Below are 23,575 nucleotides of genomic sequence, written 5' to 3'. Positions count from 1 at the left end.
AAAGCTTTGACTGTTCTTTCCTATTGTAACTCATGACTGAATTCAAATGTTTCATTTTGCTTGTATATTCCTGCATTAAACCTATGTTCTTAGGTTAGGTTTGAGCTATGGTGGTGGGCTTTCTGGTTAGCATGCCTAATCTGAATCTTAATCAAGTGATTGATAGATACTGGTCCTGAGCTTGTATTAACATCCTTTTTCATGTAAAATAAATAATGGTGCTCTGTCTATTAGATTTGAGAACTCCTGAACTTTGCCCAGAGTGAAGCTAGTTGACCTATCTGTTGTGACCTGTCATCTACCGATTTCAGACAGTTTAGTTTGGCACTTGGCATTCATACAGAAAGAACATGTGTAGATGGTGTGAGCATCTTTTATGGTGGTATGAATCATGTGTCTATGTTCCTATCTCATCATTTTGTCAATATCATCTAAGGTTCTTACTTAAATTGTCTATGTATAAAATGTGATTGGGAAAATTTCAAAATTGGTCCTGATCATTTTTACAGAATAGAGTTTGAGTCAGTGTATGGGTCATCAGTTGTGAGGAAAGGATTGTTTTTCTAGTCTTTGGTCTCTGACATGAGTTCAAAATTCATACTCCCAGAAGGCAATTTCAGATCCAATCAAAAGCCTATTGTGCTGTTCTACAGCACTATATCCCTTGAATTCAAGAGTCTCAGATTACTAACTGTAAATCGGATATGCTTTATTTTAATCTGTTTTCAGAAATGAGAACAGGAACCGTGTGACATTCAGGACCTGACCAGTGTTATTTGTTTAGTGTTGACAAAGTACACATCGATGTTATTCTGGCATTGTAAAACTTTCGATATTTGTATCTTTTTCAGCCAATTTTGAAAGATGGGGATGTAGTTGATGAACAGACTGAGAGAGACAGACTTCGAAAGGTGTTGAGGAGAATGGGCAGACTGAAGTGTCTCCGTCAGGTAAGAGCAGAAAATATTGAATAGAATTACTATTCCTGCCTTTTTTTAAAGTAAACTTTTTTTGTTTAAAATGTTTGAACTGATTTATTTCTTTAAGTACATGAGAAATATTGAAATAGTAGTTTAATTTTGCAGTGGTCTTATTTTATACTAGAGCAGGTATCTTTATACTTGAGTATTTGAACAATATTTAAAAATCGACTTTCCCTTCAGAATATTAAGTGTATTATTTGAAGAGGAATCATTAATCTTGTGGTGTGCTGGTATATATGTTGACTGTCCTCTAGTTTAAGGCTGCCATGTTTGCAGTGTTTATAAGTTGCAGTGTTTATACAGTGAACCACTATCTATTAATGTGTCTTAAGCCCCGGTATCATTTTTCTGTTACAGTGAAATTGGAAAATATAGGATGTGTAAGGATATGCATTTAAGTGCATGTTCCTTGCTCAGTATGTATTGGCTGTTTGCAATTTCAACTCTGAACTGGAAGAGCTGGGACATGGTTGCCTTGCTCCAGAGCTCTCCTTCAGTAAAGGTGGTGGGGTGTCCCAAGGAGCAGCATGGATCTTGCAGCTGCTCCTGGGATTGCAGGCTTAGTTAAAGAATTATTATAGTTTTTTTTTAGTTATTATAGTTTACAAATATAAGATTTTTTTTCCATTTTGTTAACATTCAAATAAAACAAAAAAAGAAGTGACTTTTTTTCAAATGACGATAACGGTGTGGAGGCACATAGCAGGTCAGGCAGCATCAGAAGAGCAGGAAAGCTGATGTTTCTGGTACGGACCCTTCTTCATAAATGGGGAGGGGGAAGGAAGCTCTGAAATAAAGAGAGGAGGGGTGGGACTGGGGAAGGTAGGTGGGATGGTGATAGGTGAGTGCATTTAGGCAGTGGTAGGGATTGGTCGGTGAGGGGGTGGGGGAGAGAAGATTGACAGGTCAAGGAGGCAGGGATGAGGGGGAGGGTTGGTCATGGGATGAGGCTGGGGTGGGGAGATTTTGAAGCTAGTAAAGCCCACATTGAGACCATTGGGTTGTAGGCTCCCAAGGCGGAATATGAAGTGATGCTCCTCCAGTTTCTGGGTGGCGGCGTTGTGATGCTGGAAGAGGCCCAGGATGGACATGGTGTCCGAGGAATGGGAGGGGGATTCAAAGTGGTTCGCGATTGCAAGGTGTTGTCATTTGTTGCGACAGGTGCTCTACAAAGCAGTCTCCAACCCTCCATTTGGTCTCACTGATGTAGAGGAGACCACATTGGGAGCAGCGGATACATTAGACCACATTAGCTAATGTGCAGGTGAATGTCTGTCTAATATGGAAGGTTTTTTTGGCTCCTTGGATGGAGGTGAGGCAGGAGGTATAGGGGCAGGTGTAGCACTTCGTGTGGTTGCAGGGAAAGGTGCCGGAGGTGGTGGGGCTAGTGGAGATGTGGAACGGATGAGGGAGTCCTGGAGAGAGTGGTTCTTACGGAAGACAGATAGGGTGGACAGGGAACTATATCCTTGGTTGTGGGTCAGATTGCAGGTGGCAGAAGTAGCGGAGAATTATGCATTAAATCTGGAGGTTGGTGGGGCGATACGTGAGGAGAAGGGGGAATTCTGTCTTTGATTTTGTTGCCGGGGGGAGGTTATCTCTGACTCCAGCATCGGCAGTCCTTACTAACTAAGTTTTCTTTTCAAACAAGCTGTAAAAAATTTTTTTTTGAAAGGATCTACAGTGAATCGGTAAGTTTTTTTTATTTTTAATTAGGCTTTTTTTGCATTGCGTATGTTTTTTAGTTCCAGAGAAGTTCTTATTCTTTTGAGCAGTGTATTGAAGAGGAATGATTTTTATTCAGCTGAGTGGTTGATTTTTTAAATTTAGTTTTTACATGTTTGATTTATGTATTTTTATTTTTTTTCTGTTTCAGCATTATTTTCTGTAGGTAATGAACGATAGTCTATTTTACATATAAGGTGTTATTGAAACATCCCTTTTTTAGGCCTGTTGCTGCTAAAGCCACATATAAGGTACAGACTGAGATGGCTAGTAGATTTAGAAAAGTTATTACCTAGCAAGATCAGTCAGATAGATGGGTGCCTGTCTGGAATGGTAAGGAGGTAATTCAAAAGTCTCCAGTGGCTATTCCTTCATCAAATAGATATTCTGTTTGGTTCATTTGAAGGGGATAGTCTCACAATGAAAATGGAAGGACCAGTCAGTTATTGGACACTTGGAATGATTCTTTATGTTAGGTAGCGTTTGACAAGATTTAATAGAATTATTGTTATGGGTGACTCTCCTGTCGGGGCTATAGGCAAGTCTATGGCACAATGTGTGAATTTAGGACAGTTTGTTGCTTTCCTGGTCGTAGGATTAAGGATGTTTCTCAATGTTTTAAGTATATTGTTAAAAGTGAGATTGAGAAGCCAGCAATTGTTATACACATTGGTAGGTATGACATTTTTAGGGAAAAGATTAAAGCAGTACAGAGTGAATTTGAAGCCAGGTAGATTTTTAAAAAATAAAACCTTTAAAAATATTAATTTCTGGTTTACTCCCAATGTCAATGACCATAATATGATAAGCTTTGATCTGCAGTTTGAGAGGGAGAAGGGAGAATCTGAAGTTGTCAGTATTGCACTTGAACAAAGGGAACTATGGAGCAATGAGGGAGGAGCTGGCCAAAGTTCAATGGTATAATACCCTAGCAGGGATGGCAGCGGAACAACAATGGCAGGTAGTTCTGGATATAATGCAGAAGGTGGAGGATCAGTTCATTCCAAAGAGAAAGAAAGATCCTAAGGGGAGGCAGGGGTGGCCGTGGCTGACGAGAGAAGTTAAGGACTGTATAAAGATAAGAGAAGAAGTATAACATAACAAAGATGAGGGGGAATCTGGAGGACTGGGAAGCTTTTAAAGAACAACAGAAGATAACTGAAAAGGCAATACGCAGAGAAAAAATGAGGTACGAAGGAAAACTGGCCAAAAATATAAAGGAGGATAGTAAAAGCTTTTTTAGGTATGTGAAAAGAAAAAAAATGGTTAAGACTAAAATTGGGCCCTTGAAGATAGAAACGGGTAAATTTATTATGGGGAACAAGGAAATGGCAGAAGAGTTGAATAGGCACTTTGGATCTGTCTTCACTAGGGAAGACACAAGCAATCTCCCAGATGCAATAGTGGCTGAAGGACCTAGCGTAATGGATGATCTGGAGGGAACTTATATTAGCCAGGAAATGGTGTTGGATAGATTATTAGGTTTGAAGGCTGGTAAGTCCCCGGGACCTGATGGTCTGCATCCCAAGGTACTTAAGGAGGTAGCTCTAGAAATCGTGGATGCGTTGGTAATCATTCTTCAATGTTCTATATATTCAGGATCAGTTGCTGCGGATTGGAGGGTGGCTAATGTTGTCCCACTTTTCAAGAAAGGAGGGAGAGAGAAAACTGAATTATAGACCGGTTAGCCAGACGTCACTGGTGGGAAAGATGCTGGAGTCAATTATAAAAGATGAAATTATGATTCATTTGCATAGCAGTAACAGGATAGGTCAGAGTCAGCATGGATTTATGAAGGGGAAATCGTGCTTGACTAATCTTATGGAATTTTTTGAGGATGTATCTATGAAGATGGATAAGGGAGAACCAGTGGATGTAGTGTACCTGGACTTTCAGAAAGCCTTAGATAAAGTTCCACATAGGAGATTGGTGAGCAAAATTAGTTGTTGTGGGCAAAATACTGACTTGGATTGGAAATTGGCTGGCTGACAGGAAGCAAAGAGTAGTGATAAGCGAGTCCCTTTCGGAATGGCAGGCAGTGACCAGTGAGGTACTGCAAGGTTCAGTGTTGGGGACACAGCTGTTTACAATATACACTAATGATTAGATGAAGGCATTAAAAGTAATATTAGCAAATTTGCTGATGACACAAAGCTGGGTCAATGTGAAATGTGAGGAAGATGTTATAAGAATACAGGATGACTTGGACAGGCTAGGTGAGTGGACGGATGCATGGCAGATGCAGTTTAATGTGATAAATGTGTGGTTATCCACTTTGGCAAGAACAGGAAGGCAGATTATTATCTAAATGGAGTCAAGTTAGGTAAAGGGGAAGTACAATGAGATATAGGTGTTCTTGTACATCAATCAGTGAAAGCAAGCATGCAGGTACAGCAGGCAGTGAAGAAAGCTAATGGCATGCTGGCCTTCATAACAAGAGGAATTGAGTATAGGAGCAAAGAGGTCCTTCTGCAGCTGTACAGGACCCTGGTGAGACCACACCTGGAGCATTGTGTGCAGTTTTGGTCTCCACATTTGAGGAAGGACATTCTTGCTATTGAGGGAGTGCAGCGTAGGTTCACGAGGTCAATTCCCGGAATGGCGGGACTATCATATGTTGAAAGATTGGAGCGACTGGGCTTGTATACAGTTGAGTTTAGAAGGATGAGAGGAGATATGACTGAGACGTAAAAGCTTATTAAGGGATTGGACATGATCATAATGAATGGTGGTGCTGGCTCAAAGGGCCGAATGGCCTACTCCTGCACTTATTGTCAAATTGTCTATTGTCAAACTCAAACAAGGGAAGGAACAAAAGGTTAAAAGATAAATCAGTGGCTGAAGAGCTGGTGTATTGTTCAGGGATTTTTTTTGGACAATTGGAATATCTTTTGGGATAGAAAAAAAACCTAAAACTGGAAAGAAACCAATGTTTAGCAAAGATATTTGCTCATTCTAATAAGAGAGACTTTATACTGATAAAGAATGTGAGTGGAGGAATTCTAAGTAGCAGTGGCAATGGATGGATTGATGGGGTAGGTTCTGAATGTGCGAAGAACACATTAATTAAAAAAGAAAGACAAGAGAGTCAGAGAATATAATAACTGGAGAACTAAATTGCATTTATTTCAATGCGAGGCTGATGGACTTGGAGCATGTTTAAGAACATAGAATTAGGACGTCATAGCTATTACGGAAAATAGGCTGAGAGATGGACAGGAGTGGCAGCTCAGTGTTTTCAGTTTTAGATGCTATAGGAAGGATATAAAAAGGCAAGAAACAGGGAGGAGCCTGGTGTTCTTGATATAAGGAATACATTGCTGTAACTAGGGAAGAAATTACAAATAAAAAGGGAAAGATCACATTTTGGGATTGTACATTGTACTATATACACACACACAACCCAACCCCTTCCACCATGTGATTGTGTAATTGTTCTTTTGATGTATTGAGTGCATCAGAAATTACTCCAGGAGAGCTGTGACTGAGCTGTCTCCCAGGCTGCTCTGACATGATTTTTTTACACAGTCACACTGCTTTTTCTGTGCACTCTGTTCTATTAATTGCTAACGGTGAATCTTTCTGATCTTCATTCAGGACTGTGGCGCCAGCTTCACTAGTATAATGGGTTACCTTTATCATCTGAATAAGTGTGGCAAGGAAGAATCTGAGTTAGTAAAACAATTGTGTAAATGCCAACACTGTGGAAAGTTGTACAAGTCAAAGGCAGGCCTGGATTATCACTTGAAATCAGAGCATGCCCCGGTATGTTCATATGTCGTGGAATCTTAGAATTGTTATTGCTCATTAGGCCATTCAGCCCATTATGTCCGTGCTGGCTGTCCAAATGAGCATCTTACCTTGTGCCATTCTCCTGCCTTCAGGCCCTAATCCTACATATTCTTCCCATTTTTGAAAAATTCTCTCCAGTTAACCTTTGGGATACCTCAATTGAAACTGGTTCCACTAACTCAGGCAGTGCATTTCAGCCCCAAACCACTCACTATGTGAATGCTGTTTGAATAGTTGGCCTTATTTCAGTTGTGTATCAACTGATTGATGTTTCACATTGAGAATTTTTTTACCCTTCTGCCTTTTCACTTTTTACGTTTGCAAAGCTTCATTAAATGGATTTATAACAAAACACAGCATTGGCACATTGACTCCAGCATCTGCAGTTCTTGCTATATCAGAGATAACAAAGTATGGAGCGGCTTCACAGTAGGGTTATAAACCACTGAGATAACTCACTGTTCCTCCAGCTTCACAGTTTGTTATCATTGGCAGACTGACACTGTGCAATAGTACAGAATGTCCCTTGTTTAGCTTGATCCCCTGAAGGGGAAAATGCTGAACTTTGTCCGAGTTGTCCCTTCAAACTACCTCCAAACATGCAGGATTCTCACCAGGGTTATTGAAACCAAATCCAATTATTGTTGTCTCCCTAGCAGAGGGATCAATCTAGATGCTAGTGGCTCTTCATAGTGCAATTCTTAACTTTTGACATCTGTATAAAAATGCATGCATAAACAGCCATTAAGATTTCAGAACCAAAATGTTTCATCAACTAATTGTATGCATTTGTTCCTCATTTCACTAGTCACCAGAAATTACAGATGATGAAGCTGCTGGAAAAGAAAGTGAACCAGATGTAGAGAAAACACCCAGCGGAAGAGTGCAGAGAAGCTCTGCAAAGCTGGCTGCTTACCACCTGCACGAGATAGTAGCAGATGAACTTGCTCGAGAATGGCCCAAGAGGAAAATCCAGCGGGACCTAGTACCAGATGATGACAAGGTGAGAAGAACATTGCATAGTAATCTAGAAGTGTCACATGTTAGTGAGCATAGGAATAGAAAGTTTGACCAAGTGAACATGTGGCCAGAGAATTGTTGTAGATATGAGGCATTATGACCAGTTTTTGGGGAGACCCGAATAGAGAATGGGCAATTTTTGATATGGTATTGAGAACGGGCTAATTAATACTGTTGTTGTAAATGAACTTTTTAACTGAGTGACCATAATGTGATGGAATTTTATGTTGTGCTTGAAAGTGAGGTGACAGTATTGGTGAGGAAATACGGCCTTTGCCGTTGCCCAGTAGGTTTGAGATTATTCGAACTTGTCTGGGCAACGCCAAATTCTAGTCAAACCTACAGTAGGGTAGTGGGGGGAAAATTTTCCCCTTGTGTGCCAAGTAGCTGCCAATAAATATATGCAGGCAAAGGAGGTTCTGCATAGTCAGTATGAGGATCTAAGTGCCAAATTAAGAAGCAGAACCTCAAAGGTTGTGATATAAGCTACATACAAATTGAGAGAGAAGAATGCATGACTCGAAGACTGGGTGAACTGGATTCAAGCTCTTGGGGCACTGGCAGCAGTATTGAGGAAATTGGGATCTGTGCTGATGGGATAGTCTCCACCTGAACCATATTGGAACTGTGTTCTTGTTGACCACTTAGCTAGAGAAGTAGAGAGAATTTTAAACTAAAAAGTGGGGGCAAGGGATTAAATTGTGAAGACGTAATAAATGAAAGTAGAGTCAGGGACAAAGAAAAACATATTAATAAGAGAAATTATATACAGACCATGTCAGAGGCTGTAAATATAAAAGACAACCAAATAAATAAGACTAAAATTTGCAAAGAATATAGAAATGAGAAAACAAAAAGACAATAAATCACGTGTGAGAGTGGTGTCCCAGTGTGTTAACAGTAGCTGCAGGGTTGGGTGCGGCATAAAGGAAGAAATGATGAGAGTTTGGAAGATGCATGGCAAAAATCAGGAGTGGTTTTAATCTGTGCAAAGGCTGAAAGTCAAATGGGAAACTGTTGCCCAGATGAGTTTGCAGAATGTTGTCGGGTTAGATTTTTAGAATGGCATGTTCTGAAGCCAGGCAGACAGCTGGTTATTACAGGATAATAAAGTGTGAAGCTGGATGAAAACAGCAGGCCAAGCAGCATCTCAGGAGCACAAAAGCTGACGTTTCGGGCCTAGACCCTTCACCAGAGAGGAATTATTACAGGTTATTACAGGACCTGGTATTGTGCAACTAATGAAACTAATTAATGATCTCATTGTGAAGATGCCTCTACGTAGCAGTGACCATAATATAATTGAATTTTGCATTCAATTTGAGGGAGACAGGAATGAGTCCGCGATTATAGCCTTTAAAACTTAAAGAAAATGATGATTAATGCATTAAAACAGAGCTGGCTAAAATAAATTGACAGTTAAGCTATTACTCTATTGTAATTGGCCAAACATTTAGGGGTATTTCAGAATATACAAAATAAACACTTTTCAACAGATAAGAAAAATTTCAAGGGGTAGACCCACTGCTCATGAATAATGAGAGATGCTAAGAATAGTATCAGTCTAAAAGAAAAAACAATTAATTATGCAAAGCAAATGGCAAGCAAGATGATTGGCAGAATATAAAAAGAAAGACAAAACACTCCTGTATGTGTGTCTTTGAATATGCCGTCTTAGCTTTTGTTTGTTAATATGATGGCTGCTTGCTGTTCCTGCAGCACTGGTGGGTTTTACAGGGGTGAGGGTGTTAGCCACACACCTTCCTCCTCTTTAAAGTAAGCTTGGGACTGGCTTTTGCATTGATCCTCTGTGGATTGAAAGCAGAAGAAAATGGAATGCTCAGTAAGGAACAGGCAGTTTTCTGAGGTCGCCGATCATGTTGCAATCAATTTTTTTTTTGTCAGGAACATCAAGCAGACCTTAGCATGCCAAAAGTAACTTACCAACTTCATTGATTTTTAAGATGTTTTTAAATAGTCTGCAGCAGTTACCTAACATCCCAGAGCAGGGTTTTAACATTCACAGAGCCTTATACTGCAACTCCAGCTGTTGCGTAAATGTAGGTACCTTGGGCCCTTCAACATCTTCAGATAAAAACAACAAGGTTATATCCTCTCTCCATTCCTCCTCCTTTTGGTTATTTTCATCTTGAAGGTGCTGGTGGGTACACACTTTAACATTACATGATAATACCACCACTTGACAGCTGGATTGTACAGAAAACATTATCATGTCTTGGAGAATCAGTGCTTCAAGACGTGACCATTAGTGTTGACCTTAGCAGCACTGTGGTTGGTCTACTAATTAGCTATGAGGCAATGATAACTGGACAGCAACACGATTCTTCCACCACCATCTGGTTTTTAAAAAGAAAATCAAGAACATTGCTGTACTTAGAAAGTAACAGCTCTAGAGACAGTGATGTACATATTGTTGTCCACTCAAATTAGTACAGGAACATTGATTTTTCATTTGTCACACCTAACACAATCAATATAGCCATGAAGCTTCCACGCTATATGCATGGATTGCAGGTGGTACTACTACATACAAGTCATAAGAGAGCAGTGAAGATGTCATATCAGAAGGACCTCTTTCACCAGCGTTACCTGTTTAAGATCCTGTATGTTGGTTGATGACACAGCATCACGGTGATGAAGACTGGTTCGAGGCACATGGAGGACATTGTGATGGAGAGACAACTGAGGCTAGGAGGATGCAGTGGGGACACTGTTCAACGGGGAAAGAAACCACTCCAGTCAAAGAAGACCTGGCAAAGCACTTTGAGGAAAATGTTCAAGTTACGGCACTATCTAGGCTGGAATCAAAGAGATTGAAATAGATTAGGATCATTGTCCCACAGATCCATTGCAAGACAATGTCTAAATGGGTATGTCCACCAAGACAGTGTAAGCACAGTTCAGCAAGGAGTTCTACTCTACATGAAAGGGTGTATTGATCAAATCAAGTTAGATTGAACTGAATTCTTGGTTTGAAAGGTAAAATGGTATATGCTAACCATATGCTATATGGTTATCTTTAGGAAACAGTCTTTTCAACAAAAGATTTTTCTAAAACTATTCTCAATTTGTTTTTGTCAGATCGACATACTACATTTGATAATATGTGAAATCGTGAATATTGTCATCTTGTTTCTTCAGCTAAAGTACACACGGCCAGGCTTACCTACATTTAGTAATGATGTGCTCCACAAGTGGAAGGATGAAATGAAAACTTATAAGAGAGTACAGTGTCCAAATAAGGTAAATATAGTAGCCACTTATATCGTTTCTAATTGGTGGTTGTGAATACCACGCTTTTTACCTTTTGTAAATATAGTACGATTTGGTGTAACATATGATATTGTCATTACCAGAGACGAGGTATTTGCAGCCTTAAAGTAAGTTAAGATGCATCAATCCTCTGGGCCTGATCAAGTCTGTGCTCGGACAGTGTGGGAGGCTAGAGAAGAAATTGCAGAGTCCCTTGCAGAAGTTTTTGCTTCATCTTTAGTCACTGGTGAAGTTGGGGAAGACTGGAGAGTGGCTAACGTTGTTCTGATTTTTAAGAAAGGTCGTAAAGACCAGCCAGGGAACTGCAGGCCAGTGAGCCTGACAGCAGTGGTAGGCATGTTATTAAAGAGGATACTGAGGGACAGGATCAACCAACATTTGGATGGTTACAGTCTGATTGTGGATTGTCAGCATGGATTTGTGCGCAGGAAGGCATGGCTGACAAATCCTTTAGAGTTTTTCAAAGAGGTAACCAAGAGGATAGATGAAGGTAGGGTGATGGATGTCGACTATATGAGCTTTAATAAGGCCTTTGACAATTTCCCACATGGCAAGCTAGTCATTAAGGTTAGGTCACATGGGATCTAAGGAGACCTAGCTAATTGGATTCAAAATAGGCTCGATGGTGACAAGCAGAGGGTTATGGTTGAACATTGTTTCTCGGTCTGGAGGCCTGTGACTAGTGGTGTGCCCCAGGGTTCAATGCTGGGACATCTGTTATTTGTATAAATGAGCTGGGAGTGACTGTACAAGGCATGATTAGTAAGTTTGTGGATGATACAAAATTAGGAGATATTGTTGATAGCGAGGTAGATTATCAAAAATTAGAGGGATCTTGATCAGATGGGTAAGTGGGCTGAGGATTGGCAAATGCAATTCACTACGGGTAAGTGTAAGGTGTTGCACTTTGGTAAGTCAAACTAAGGTAGGACTTACACAGTAAATGGTAAGGTCCTGAAGAGTGTTGTGAAACAGAGGGACCTAGGAGTGCAAGCACATAGTTCATTGAAAGCGGCGTCACATGTAGACAGGGTGGTGAAGGACACATTTGGCCTTCGTCAGTCGAGGCGCTGAATACAGGAGTTAGGACGTTATGTTACAATTGTGTAAGTCATTGGTGAGGCCGCACTTGGAGTATTGTGTAAAGTTTTTTGGTCATCCTGTTGTAGGAAAGACATAGTTAAACCGGAAAGTGTGCAAAGAAGATTTACAAGGATGTTGTCAGGACTAGTAGGTCTGAGTCATAAGGAGCGGTTGACCAGGATAGGACTTTATTCCTTGGAATGTAGGAGAATGAGGGGTGACCTTATTGAAATGTATAAAATCATGAGAGGCATAGATAGGATGAATGCATATAGTCTTTTTCCCAGGGATGGGGAATTGAAAACTAGAGGGCACTGGTTTAAGTTGAGAAGGGAAAGCTGGTATGTATACGGAATGGGCTGCCAGAGAAAGTGGCTGAAGCAGGTACAGTAACACCATTTTAGAAAGCATTGGATAGGTGCGTGGATTCCGGAAAGGGCTTAGTGAGCTATAAACCAAATGCCGGCCATTGGAATTAGCTGAGTGGGCACCATGGCCACCTTGTACCAGTTTGGGCCAAAGGGCCTGTGTCCATGCTGTATTTCTTTGATTGTATTTGATAGTACAGAACTAGAGTACTGAAAAGAAAAGGGACATTTGTCCAAACTTTTCGCCTGCCTTCAGGGCAATTTTCAGGAAGTACCACACTGAAGGGAAAACAATATTTGTATTGAATAAGTGCAAAGTGCTAATTGGTTAGCAAGTGGATTCTGGTAGAAGCATTGCCACAGAGAGTGCAGCAGTTAACAATGACTGGTAGTTTATTACCGAGGTGTGTTTAGCTTTTGTCAGCTTTTGTGCTCCTAAGATGCTTCTTGGCCTGCTGTGTTCATCCAGCGTCACACTTTTTGTTATCTCGGAGTATTCTCCAGCATCTGCAGTACCCATTATCCCTGTATTTTCATATGTGGTTTTGTGTACATTTTCAATTTACCATATTGAGAGACAAAATTACAGTCCTAAATTGGGAGCAATAATGAGTGGTTTCTTCTGTAGTAACATAATACTGAAATTGAAATTCTTCTCTGCATGTTTCCTACAGACCACATAATTGAATTACTTTGACAAGAAGTTGGTGTACTTGCATCATTATTTTCCCAGTAATAAAGGGAAATGATTGCCCTCATTTCCGTGTAGCTTTTTAAAAAGCTAGGACAAATGGGAGCAATTCATTTGCAGATTATTCATGATTAATGCTAATATTCATCCTAAAGATTGATTGGAATGAACTTACCCAAGTGAACACGATACTTTAAACTTTTAAGTGTACATGTATAAACAATTTGAATGATTGAGTTGTGCCAATGCGTAACCATTTAATGTATAAGTCCCTGACAATTAAGTTATCTTTGTGAGCAATGTCCATTTATTCTATTTCTTTCATATTTGAGTACTTATGATTGTTTCCAAGTGATGAACTTTTTAAACTGACTTTTCTGTCTCCAAATTAGTTAGATAGATCATTAACTTGTAAAAGAAAATGTTATTTAAACTGTTCTGACTGAAATAAATCATACTGTATTTATATATTCAGTCATGGAACCTGAGCAACACTGACAAGGCCAACTTTAATGGCCCGATTACCCTGGGTAGTGAGTGCCTTTTTGAACCACTGCAATCCATGATGGATTGATGCACCCACCCACAGTGCTGTTAGGGAGGGAGTTCCTGGATTCTGACCCAGTAACACTGAAAATGGAGTAAATTTTAGTTTCAAGGCAAAAGATGGTGTGTAACGTGGAGAGGAAATACACGTGGTGTTTGCATATGGGTCAAGCAGGCTGCGCAGTCTCCTGCACTTAGAGGATGATTGTTTCTACTGTTGAAGGTTGCTACTGTCACAGTATAGTAAGCTGGCAGACCCGTAGAACTATATTTTTATGTGTCAGCTCACCTTGTTCTTCAAGGAGGCAGAGGATGAGGCTTTTAAAGGTGTTGTCAAAAGATGTAAGAACATACAACTGTGTTACATTTTGTAGATAATACACCACTGCAGCTACCAGATCAAATTTATAACCTCATTAACATGTGAGAGTAATTGATCACCAGAAAGGAGCTGAAATCAAAGTCAGTGATGAGGGCATATAAAAATGCTGTGTTGAGCTTTATCCATCAATCTGTATTCCTTGCAGTCTGACATATTATCTTTATTTCTAATGTGTGCTTCTGAGCAATTCTTTTGTTAGCCTAAGGCAGAATGCCTTAACTTTCTGTGTATGAAACTGAAATGTTCAAACTGACATTTGTAATTACATTTAACAGCTAATTTTTATTTAGGATTGTGGTTCAAATTATACGAGCATATCCGGATTGAAGGCTCATCTCGGTTCATGCACAAGGGTAAGTATAACTTTCTTTAAGGTTTGTGAAAAGGGATATTTGTTATGTCTTTCTGTTGCAAAGTCTGTGCTGAGACTTTGACATCCTCGAAGTGTCTTGGTAACATGCCATAATTTGTACATGAACTAACTCTAACCATGTTGTAACCATCTAGTAGGTTAACTTTAAAGCATGGTTCATGTCTGTTTAAAGATACTTGCCTACCATTCCCATTTTTCTTTCTTCCATTTTACTTTGTCTGATATTATAGTGAAACCAATGACTTTTTTTTTGTTTTGTTGGATTTTGTTTTTGTACTACTACATTTTATTCTATTTCTAGGCTGCTGTTGGGGGGGAAAAGAGCTGATGTTCAAAGGAAATATGTGGAGAAACATTTCAAAAAGCTTGTTAATTGGGTGCTTTCTATTATTGAGATACAAAGAATTTCCCTATATAAATTCCCAGTTATAGGCCCAAGTAGGAGCTGATCGCTGTGTAGCAGGACTGTGTGTCTTTGGATGGTCAGTTCAGTAGGAATAACTGTTTAAACAAATAAGATGAAAGCTTGTTACTTTTAAAGATAATTCCGATGGGGTAAATGCTGAAGAAACAGCTTAACAATTGTTGAACTAAGTGTACATTTATTTTATATAATATTTTCCCCGTGCTCCTGCTTTTATTGGAAGTGAACACTTGCAACTGGAACTAGAATTTTCTTTTGATGAACCCTATCCTATTCAGCAAGTTACTTGTATTCTGTTGTAAGGTCATTTCAGAGTCCATCTTGGATCAGGGTCACAGTTCAATGGCATTTTTGTTTTGAATTACTGCATTGGAACTAAAATATGCTTTTGTTTTCTTGTTCGTGTTAACTTCACCATATCATGTGGACTTGTTGTTATTGTGAATTTTAGATTAAGGATACGATAAGTTAACATGCCAAACTATTCAAAGTAATGGTTAGATGTTGCCACTCCTTTGGTTTCATACTTCTGAGCAGTGGGAGCAAGAGGAGACTGGGAATGGGTATAAATTTATGATTTATATGTAGATGGTATTTATACGAAGTCAGAAGCATATAGCACTTCTTCCCTTAGAGGAAAATGAAAAATTCAATGGGGCAGTAATTCTGATGTAGTAATGTAGTCTGGAGACGGGAGTAGATGTGTTGAGAAAACTATTAAGTTTTCAGGCTGCCTTTAAAAACTTGAAAGATAGGCTGATGTCACTTTTTTCAGGCTTGAATAAAATTGATTTGTAAAGGCTTGTATGTTTGTGGTGACCAGACTTTCTCTCTAATTTTTTGTTTGGCGGGGTGGGTGCAAGGGTGAGGTATCGATAATGATGAAAAGTAGCGACTCCATTTGAAGTCTAAGAAGATGGTGAGACCACTGATAAGAAGAGGGCAATAGTCTAAGTGCTAAGTCATTAAAGATTGTACCCGCTATTTGGATTTTGAGCCATGTTAAAACTGCCTTTGAAGAACTGGATGTTGTTGCATCATTCTGACTGATGTCGAGAAATACAGTGATTTAGCCATTGCATTTTGAAGGTCATGGTATTTGCACCTATGGCACTGCTTCTGTTGCCTTCCATTTAATGGATCCTACTGAATGGCACGGGGAGTTGGATGTTGACTTCCGCCTCTGTTACATGGATTTAATCATCTGGACTGAGTTACTTATGAAAGTCAATTTATTATCGGTGGTGGTATAAGAATATAAGCAGTGTTAAAGCTGAGGCATGTTGTTGGGAGGATTGAAACTTTATTCTGCATTAACCTGTACTTTACCTGACCTTGAGTGTTTAATGCTGTAACTCGAGTCTGAATTGGGAAGAGTTCATCCCTTAAAACTGACATCATGGGCTGAACAGAAAAGTTATATTGTGCCATGGTTAAAGTTAATTATTTATTAGTGGTAAATGATGATATTTGTTTATTCTTTTCTTGAACTACTAGGGAGAGTATGTTGCGGGCAAATATAAGTGTCTGCTTTGTGAAAAGGAATTCAGCTCTGAGAGTGGAGTAAAGTATCATATTAATAATGTGCACTTTGAGGTAAGAACTTTATTCTTGGTATTCTACATTGTATCAACTAGAATTTTCTTTGATATCAAACTTGTAACTTCCAAAGAATGTAGATCTATTCCTTTTAAAACTAGAATTGTTTGTTCACATTTTAAATTGGAGGCTGGTATTCAAACCCTGTCGTGAATTCATGCACTTGCACACTTTAGATTTCGATATTATGTGGAAACAGATTTGTATCATTGTAGGCAGCACCAAGGACTTTGACGCTTTTTCATTATGGAACAGGAATTAAGAGACGAACAGTCACCTGTTTTATAGCTAACTCAGATCTTGTCAATAGTTATCTCATAATCTTGTCAGAATACTGGCTTGAAAAGGTTACTGAGTTTGACTGTGTGATGCGGGTGAAATAGCATCAAATTTTCATGCTGATCTATCTGTGAATTTAAGTTTAGGTCTTGGCTAATGCCCGTTATTTTCCCCAGGTTCAACATTTGCTTTGCATCCATCTCTGACTTTGTAAGTTACATTTGATAAACAAAGAATGATTTTGAATATCAACAGAAATGATCACAAAATTATTCGTAATTCACTAACATTTTATAACTGGGTCCTGTTCATGGAGCTGTCATTCTCAAGAATATTTAGTTTCTGATATTTTAAACGCACAACATGATGCATCTAATACAGAATTGATGGTAATAAAATATTGCTTGTTTATGTAACTGTAAGTCTCTTTTTTACCAATTTATTTCTTATGATTAATATGGTGTTCACTTTTATGGACAGGACTGGTTTCTTCCCACTTCTAAAGCAGCTAAAGAATTCAAGCCCTTGGTGAAATTTAGCAAAAAACAGGCTAAAATGTCAACCGAGAAAAAAACATCAAAAGTTGGCAAGAAACAGAAAACGCAAATTGCTTTAGTGAAAGAGGTGTCCTTCCTTAAAAAGGTCTGTGAGAGTTCTAAAGAACATGATCAGTATAGGTTTACAGATAGTGAGGAAGAACAGGATGAACGAGAAAAGGTTGGAAACTGGCGCCTCAAAAGACCAAGTGCAAAAGCTGAATTAAAGACTGATCAAGCCAAGAAATACGCAACTCTGGAGGATTGAAGAATAATAAGTGGATCATTTAGCTTGACAGAAAACTTACAAGCATTTTGGGCATTGATTAAAACACAGTAACAGCTCTGCAGATAAGTGTAATTTGTATTCTGTCTACAAGTTGTGTTTTTTTTGTAGTTTTAAGTTGTGCACTCATCTCCATTTGTTCTTGGGAATAAGGAATTGGACCAGATTAACATTTTGGCATACAAGGTTGGGGGGAGGGGCGGGGAGGGAAAAAAAATTCAGCTATGTGTGTAGATTTAATGAAGACTGTGGATGTGTTTAGTGATGTGTAATGAAGACCTTCTCCTTCACACTCCCTTAATAGTTATAGTTTAATTTCCACATTATGGAAATATTGTGCTGTTTTTAAGAGGAGAAAATTACCAATATCATTTCACATTTCATAAGTAAGAATCTGGAGTCTGTCAATATAATTAACTGGGTAAATATGCTCATCTTTTTGCACCACTGGCTTGGAAGAGGCTGGAAACTGTTTGTGCTCTGTACTGACAGTGATCCATTTACTTCATATATTTTTCAGTCTTTCTTTTGTGCAAAGAAAGAATTCAGGCCAGAAATCTGTTTAACAATACCACCTATTTAGAGCGGTACAAGGAAGACTGTGTGGTTGTAAAAGATGAACATCTTTATTTATTTAGGTTTTTTGTGTAACATTTGAAACATTAGAAATATTGTTTAGCAGTGGCTAGTTACTAAGTTGTGCTGATTTATAATGCCTTAAATCTTCAGGACCGTAAGAATACTTGTAGAATCAATCTCATCTTCTGACATTTTCATAAGATTAATTCTAGACTGTAGGTAGTTTTTGTGGTTCATTGGTAGATTTACAAATAAAAATGCTGCATTTTGTTTTGAAAGCTGTCTACATGCACTGTGTTAAATGCATCAACTTAATCTGCTTTGTCCAATTGTTACAGAAAAAATATGTAATTCTCAACAGTATAATATTCAATTTATTCCATTTAACAGGATTACCTCAAACCTCTTGAGTAATGCACATTTCTACTTTTGATGGATAAGTAAACTTCAGATGGAAAAAGGACATGCCTTTGTTGGTGTGCTGAATAATAGCAGTTGGAGCTGCATCAGCATGTCGTAAGGAAGCAGGTGTAACATCCCATTAATTGGATGTCATGAACAATGTATTCTTTGCTATGTGATGGCTTTAATTATTTGCAACATAAAACTTATCAGATAATATGGCAAATGCAGTCATTTTTAAATAATTTGTTCAGGTTCTCTGTCCTGTTTGTCTAAGTACTAAAGAAGACAAGCAAATTAAATCTGTTTTTGGCATTTAACCTTGGTGTATAAACTTAATGTCTCAATGCCAACTTGATACAGACCTGCCAAAAAGCTACTCATATTCAGGGTGTAGTACTGTTATTACTGCAAAGTATTTTTAAACTATTATTTATATAGCTGACATCACAAATAAAAGTTACAGCAAATATATAAGTTCCAAGCATCATTACTCAGTTATGAATTTTTGGAATTCTCTACCCCAAAAATCAGTGGATATTCAGCCATGGCGTATATTTAAGACTGAAAACAATAAATTTGTGGGCATCAAATGAAGCATGGAGTGGGATCATGTGAGCAAGTTGATTTAAAGTAGCTATGACCTTAATAGCGAAGCCATTCTCAAAGCAATTTGTTGTCTTCCAACACCAGTTCCTTATTTGTCAACAATCATCAATAATTTTCAACATAGTCTATGGAAATGAGAAAAAAGCAAATGCTGCCTGTGAATAATTTTATTGAACATACACCACACAACGTGTCTCTTAAACCAGGTACATTATTAGAATACTTCTCAAAATTTGCCTTTATCTTAGGCAGGTAGTGACTGTAACAATTAAATCACTAAATAATTGGTGGTTTTTATGACACAAAAGGCATGTTAAAAGCTGTTCCAGCTATTTTCTGATTTTTAACACTAGGGTTTTATCTAGTGATTTATCGCTATTGTTGATATGTGACTTCTAATGTTTGAGAATGCATTAAAGCATTTTAAATGATATTTAAGGTTGTGTCGGTAGTTTTTAACCTAAGAACCAGCAAGAGATTTGTTGGATTTAGCCTTACTTTACTGTTAACATTAAATTTATATAACCACTTTTTAATGCTTTTTTAAAAATTGGAGACTTAAGAATTTTACAATCTTGCATTACATTTCAGTAATATTGTTTCTGACCATCACTTTTACATGATATTTACAAATGCATTTAAACAATTGTAAAAGTTTACATTATAGTAAACATTGCTTTCCATGCATCTAAGACTCAAGACTCAAAATGGACAAGATGCTTGCTTATAATATGAATATGCACGTGCACTTGCTCATGTTGTGGTGTGAAAATAACCTCCTGCCCAGAATTCCTTCCATTATAGTCATAATCCAGCCACGCTACTTTGACCACCAATATTCTCTGCATTTTCACAAATGTCATCTCATGCTCTGTAAAAATTTTGTCCATGTTAGACAGAAAAGAGAATAATTAAAATCGTTGTTATAGCAATGAATTTGAGTGAGTTTGTTTCAGTGCAAAGTTCAAAGATCTTTTGATGATCTAGTGGTTGTAGAGAAAGGAGAAACAAAGGTAGTTAAAGGAAACTACTGATTATGAAATAACAAAAGGTGCTCCCAAAATGACCAGCTCAGCAGGACCAAGTAAAAATTGAATTTTGTTTCTCTGTCCTCCGATGTTATTTTGCTATTATGACTGTGCATTTCTCTCCAATATTTGTTTTCTTTGCAAACTTCCTCACCAGTGAAAGGGTTACAATGTCTCAGGCAACAATTCATGCCCATTCTCAAATGTATTATTTTTCGTGTTGAATTTTTTAAACTGCAATCAAACTCCACAGTCACTTCACTGTTGCTAATGAATTTAAATAATAAATTGATTTTGAGCCAAATTTGATCACAGTATCAAACATTTGCATTGCTGATTTAGGAAAGGAAAGATTTCTCTGAGATTAAATGGCAGCAAACTGTTGGGCTTGATACACTCATCTGAAATTTCAATGGTGGATTTAATTCATTTACTGAGAAAAGGTTAATTAGTAGAGGAAGTAATAGGTTTTCCTATACTGAGTATCATATATTCTGTGTAGTATATTTTAGAATTTTATTGTTTTACAACTTTTCTTCTTTGTTATACATCACATCATACTATGAAATACATAAAAAGTGATGTGACTACACAGCAGGTAATTGTATGAAAAAAAATAACATTACTGTTTTGAATAAAAGCTCTTTATCAGCAAGGGTTTCAATCTAGAGTCTCTGTGCTGTAGGTTCCTGATGATGCATTTTCCAACAGTGTTTTAATCTACCACTTACTACACCTGTGCAATAATCCAAACTCTTCTAAGGTTTTGGAGTAGATCTGTGGCTCGAGTTGTGGGTGTTGAGGTTGGTTGGCTCGCCGAGCTGATTTGTTGTTCTGCAGATGCTTCGTTACCATGCTTGGTAACATCCTCAGTGCAGCCTCTGATGAAGCATCAGTCTGTTTTCCCGCCTGGCTTTTAAATTCTGGGGTCCATTGTGATGGGTTGCCTCACTTCCGGATTTTCTCCGCAATGGAATGTATATGGGGTCGAGTTCAATGTGTTTATCAATGGCATGCTTCGCAGAGTGCCATGAACAAAGAAAATTACAGCACCGAAACAGGCCCTTCGGCCCTCCAAGCCTGTGCCGATCGAGATCCTCTGTCTAACCTGCCTTTTATTTTCTAAGGGTCTGTGTCCACTTCTCCCTGCCCATCCATGTACCTGTCCAGATATATCTTAAAAGACGCTAATGTGTGTCTGTGTCTACCACCTCCGCTGGCAACACATTCCAGGCACCCACCACCCTCTGTGTAAAGAACTTCCCACGCATATCTCCCTTAAACTTTCCTCCTGTCACTTTGAACTCATGACCCCTAGTAATTGAGTCCCCCACTCTGGGGGGGGAAAAGGTTCTTGCTATCCACCCTGTCTATACTCCTCATGATTTTGTAGACCTTAATTAGGTCCGCCCTCAATCTCCGTCTTTCTAATGAAAATAATCCTAATCTACTTAACCTCTCTTCACAGCTATCACCCTCCATACGAGGTAACATCTGGTGAACCTCCTTTGCACCGTCTCCAAAGCGTCCACATCCTTTTGGTAATGGGGCGACCAGAACTGTACACAGTACTCTAAATGTGGCCGAACCAAAGTCTTATACAACTGTAACATGACCTGCCAACTCTTGTACTCAATACCGCGTCCGATGAAGGAAAGCATGCCGTATGCCTTGACCACCCTATTGACCTGCGTTGCCACCTTCAGGGAACAATGGACCTGAACACCCAGATCTCTCTGTTCATCAATTTTCCCCAGGACTTTTCCATTTACTGCATAGTTCGCCCGTGAATTAGATCTTCCAAAATACATCACCTCGCATTTGCCCGGATTGAACTCCATCTGCCATTTATCTGCCCAACTCTCCACTCTATCTATATTCTGCTGTAATCTCCGACAGTCCCCTTCACTATCTGCTACTCCACCAATCTTAGTGTCATCTGCAAACTTGCTGATCAGACCACCTACACCTTCCTCCAAATCATTTATGTATATCACAAACAACAGTGGTCCCAGCACAGATCCCTGTGGAACACCACTCGTCACAGGTCTCCAATTTGAGAAAGTCCCTTCTACTACTACTGTTTCTTATTGCCTAGCCAGTTTTTTATCCATCTAGCTAGCACACCCTGGACCTCATGTGACTTCACTACTCCATCAGCCTGCCATGGGGAACCTTATCAAACTTACTGAAATCCATGTAAATGACATCTACAGCCTTTCCCTCATCAATCAACTTTGTCATGTCCTCAAAGAATTCTATTAAGTTGGTAAGACATGACCTTCCCTGCACAAAACCATGTTGCCTATCACTGATAAGCGCATCTTCTTCTAAATGGGAATAGATCCTATCCCTCAGTATCTTCTCCAGTAGCTTCCCAATCACTGACATCAGGCTCAACAATCGATAATTACTTGCATTATCCTTGCTACCCTTCTTAAACAAGGGGACAATATTAGCAAGTCTCCAGTCCTCCGGGACATCACCCGTGTCTAAGGATGCTTCCAGGAATTCTCATGCTTGCCTCTGCCTAGCCTGTCCCAGGATCTTGGTGTTGTCCCAGTTGAAGTGGTGGTTCTTCTTGTCCGTGTGGATTGAGATGAATGAGTATTGGTCGTGTCTTTTTGTAGCCAGTTGGTGTTCACGTTACTTTCCTTCCTGTTTGTCCAATGTTGTGTTTCTCGCAGTCTCTGCAGGGGATCTTGTAGATGACATTAGTCCTGTCCATGGCGGGGAGTGGGTCTTCAGTTCGGGTGAGCACTTGCTGTAGGGTTGATGTGGGCTTGTGTGCCACTCTGATCCCCAGCAGTCGTAGAAGTCTTGTGGTGAGTTCTGACCTGTTCCTGATGTAGGGTAGTGTGATGAGTGTGTCGGGACGTGTAGAATCTATCTGATGCTGTTCCTGTAGACATCTCCTGACCCAGTTCTTTGGATATCCATTATCCTTGAACACCCGGAACAGGTATTCCTCCTCCTCTTGGTGTACTTCCGTGTTGCAGCAGTGTGTTGTTGCCCTTTTAAATAAAATTTAAATAGTTATATGTTATATATTTAAATTTTATAAAAGGGCAGCAACATGGAAGTACAGTAATGTGCACCTGCATGCAAACAGAATTCTGATGTCTTCCATTTAGATGACAAATATTTTGAAACCTGACTCTGCTTTTCCTAATTTTTATAGTTCATAAGCTCAGCAATGCAGTACAGGTTAAACTGTCTCTGGAATACAAACAAAGAAAAAATATGGTAATAAAGAGAAGCACCTGAACATTTCTGGCTTCTACTCAGCAAAAACTGCCAAGAAATTGGGTATATTTTGGGGAATCTGTAGCTAACAGCAAAAAGATACAATTTTGTTGTTTTTTTAATATATTCAGGGGCTTTTGTTGTGGCAGACATTTATCACCCAAACTTCACCTTAAAGTGAACCAGTATCTTCTGCTGCCGCTCGTGTTATAGATATCTGTTACACTGCATCTGTGAATCTACAGATTATAAAGATTCCGATCCAGTGACAGTATGTCAATACGATTCGAAAGCAGGATGGTGAGTGATTTGAATGGAATCTGGTGGGTT

At 38.9% G+C, this 23,575-nt stretch overlaps 1 protein-coding gene across 8 annotated transcripts in view; it reads left to right on the top strand.

Annotated features, from left to right (window-relative positions):
• znf512 (zinc finger protein 512) overlaps positions 1-20,596 on the top strand; it is a 64,007-nt gene extending 43,411 nt beyond the window's left edge. For 6 of the 8 annotated variants that reach the window (XM_059645483.1, XM_059645484.1, XM_059645482.1 and 3 more), the window contains 7 exons: positions 852-950; positions 6,306-6,473; positions 7,309-7,503; positions 10,683-10,784; positions 14,175-14,237; positions 16,179-16,277; positions 17,040-20,595. In XM_059645483.1, the coding sequence (XP_059501466.1) occupies positions 852-950; positions 6,306-6,473; positions 7,309-7,503; positions 10,683-10,784; positions 14,175-14,237; positions 16,179-16,277; positions 17,040-17,363 (1,050 nt within the window). In that variant the 3' untranslated portion in view covers positions 17,364-20,595. Of the gene's footprint in view, positions 1-851; positions 951-6,305; positions 6,474-7,308; positions 7,504-10,682; positions 10,785-14,174; positions 14,238-16,178; positions 16,278-16,735; positions 16,770-17,039 lie in introns of all 8 variants that reach the window. The other 2 variants (XM_059645488.1, XM_059645487.1) reach the window with 2 other exon arrangements.
• The last annotated feature ends 2,979 nt before the right edge of the window (positions 20,597-23,575 follow it).

Source organism: Stegostoma tigrinum, chromosome 4 (assembly GCF_030684315.1).
Source record: "Stegostoma tigrinum isolate sSteTig4 chromosome 4, sSteTig4.hap1, whole genome shotgun sequence".
Lineage (NCBI taxonomy): Eukaryota > Metazoa > Chordata > Chondrichthyes > Orectolobiformes > Stegostomatidae > Stegostoma > Stegostoma tigrinum.
Note: the sequence above shows the minus strand (reverse complement) of the source record. Positions and strands in the feature narration are given on the sequence as shown.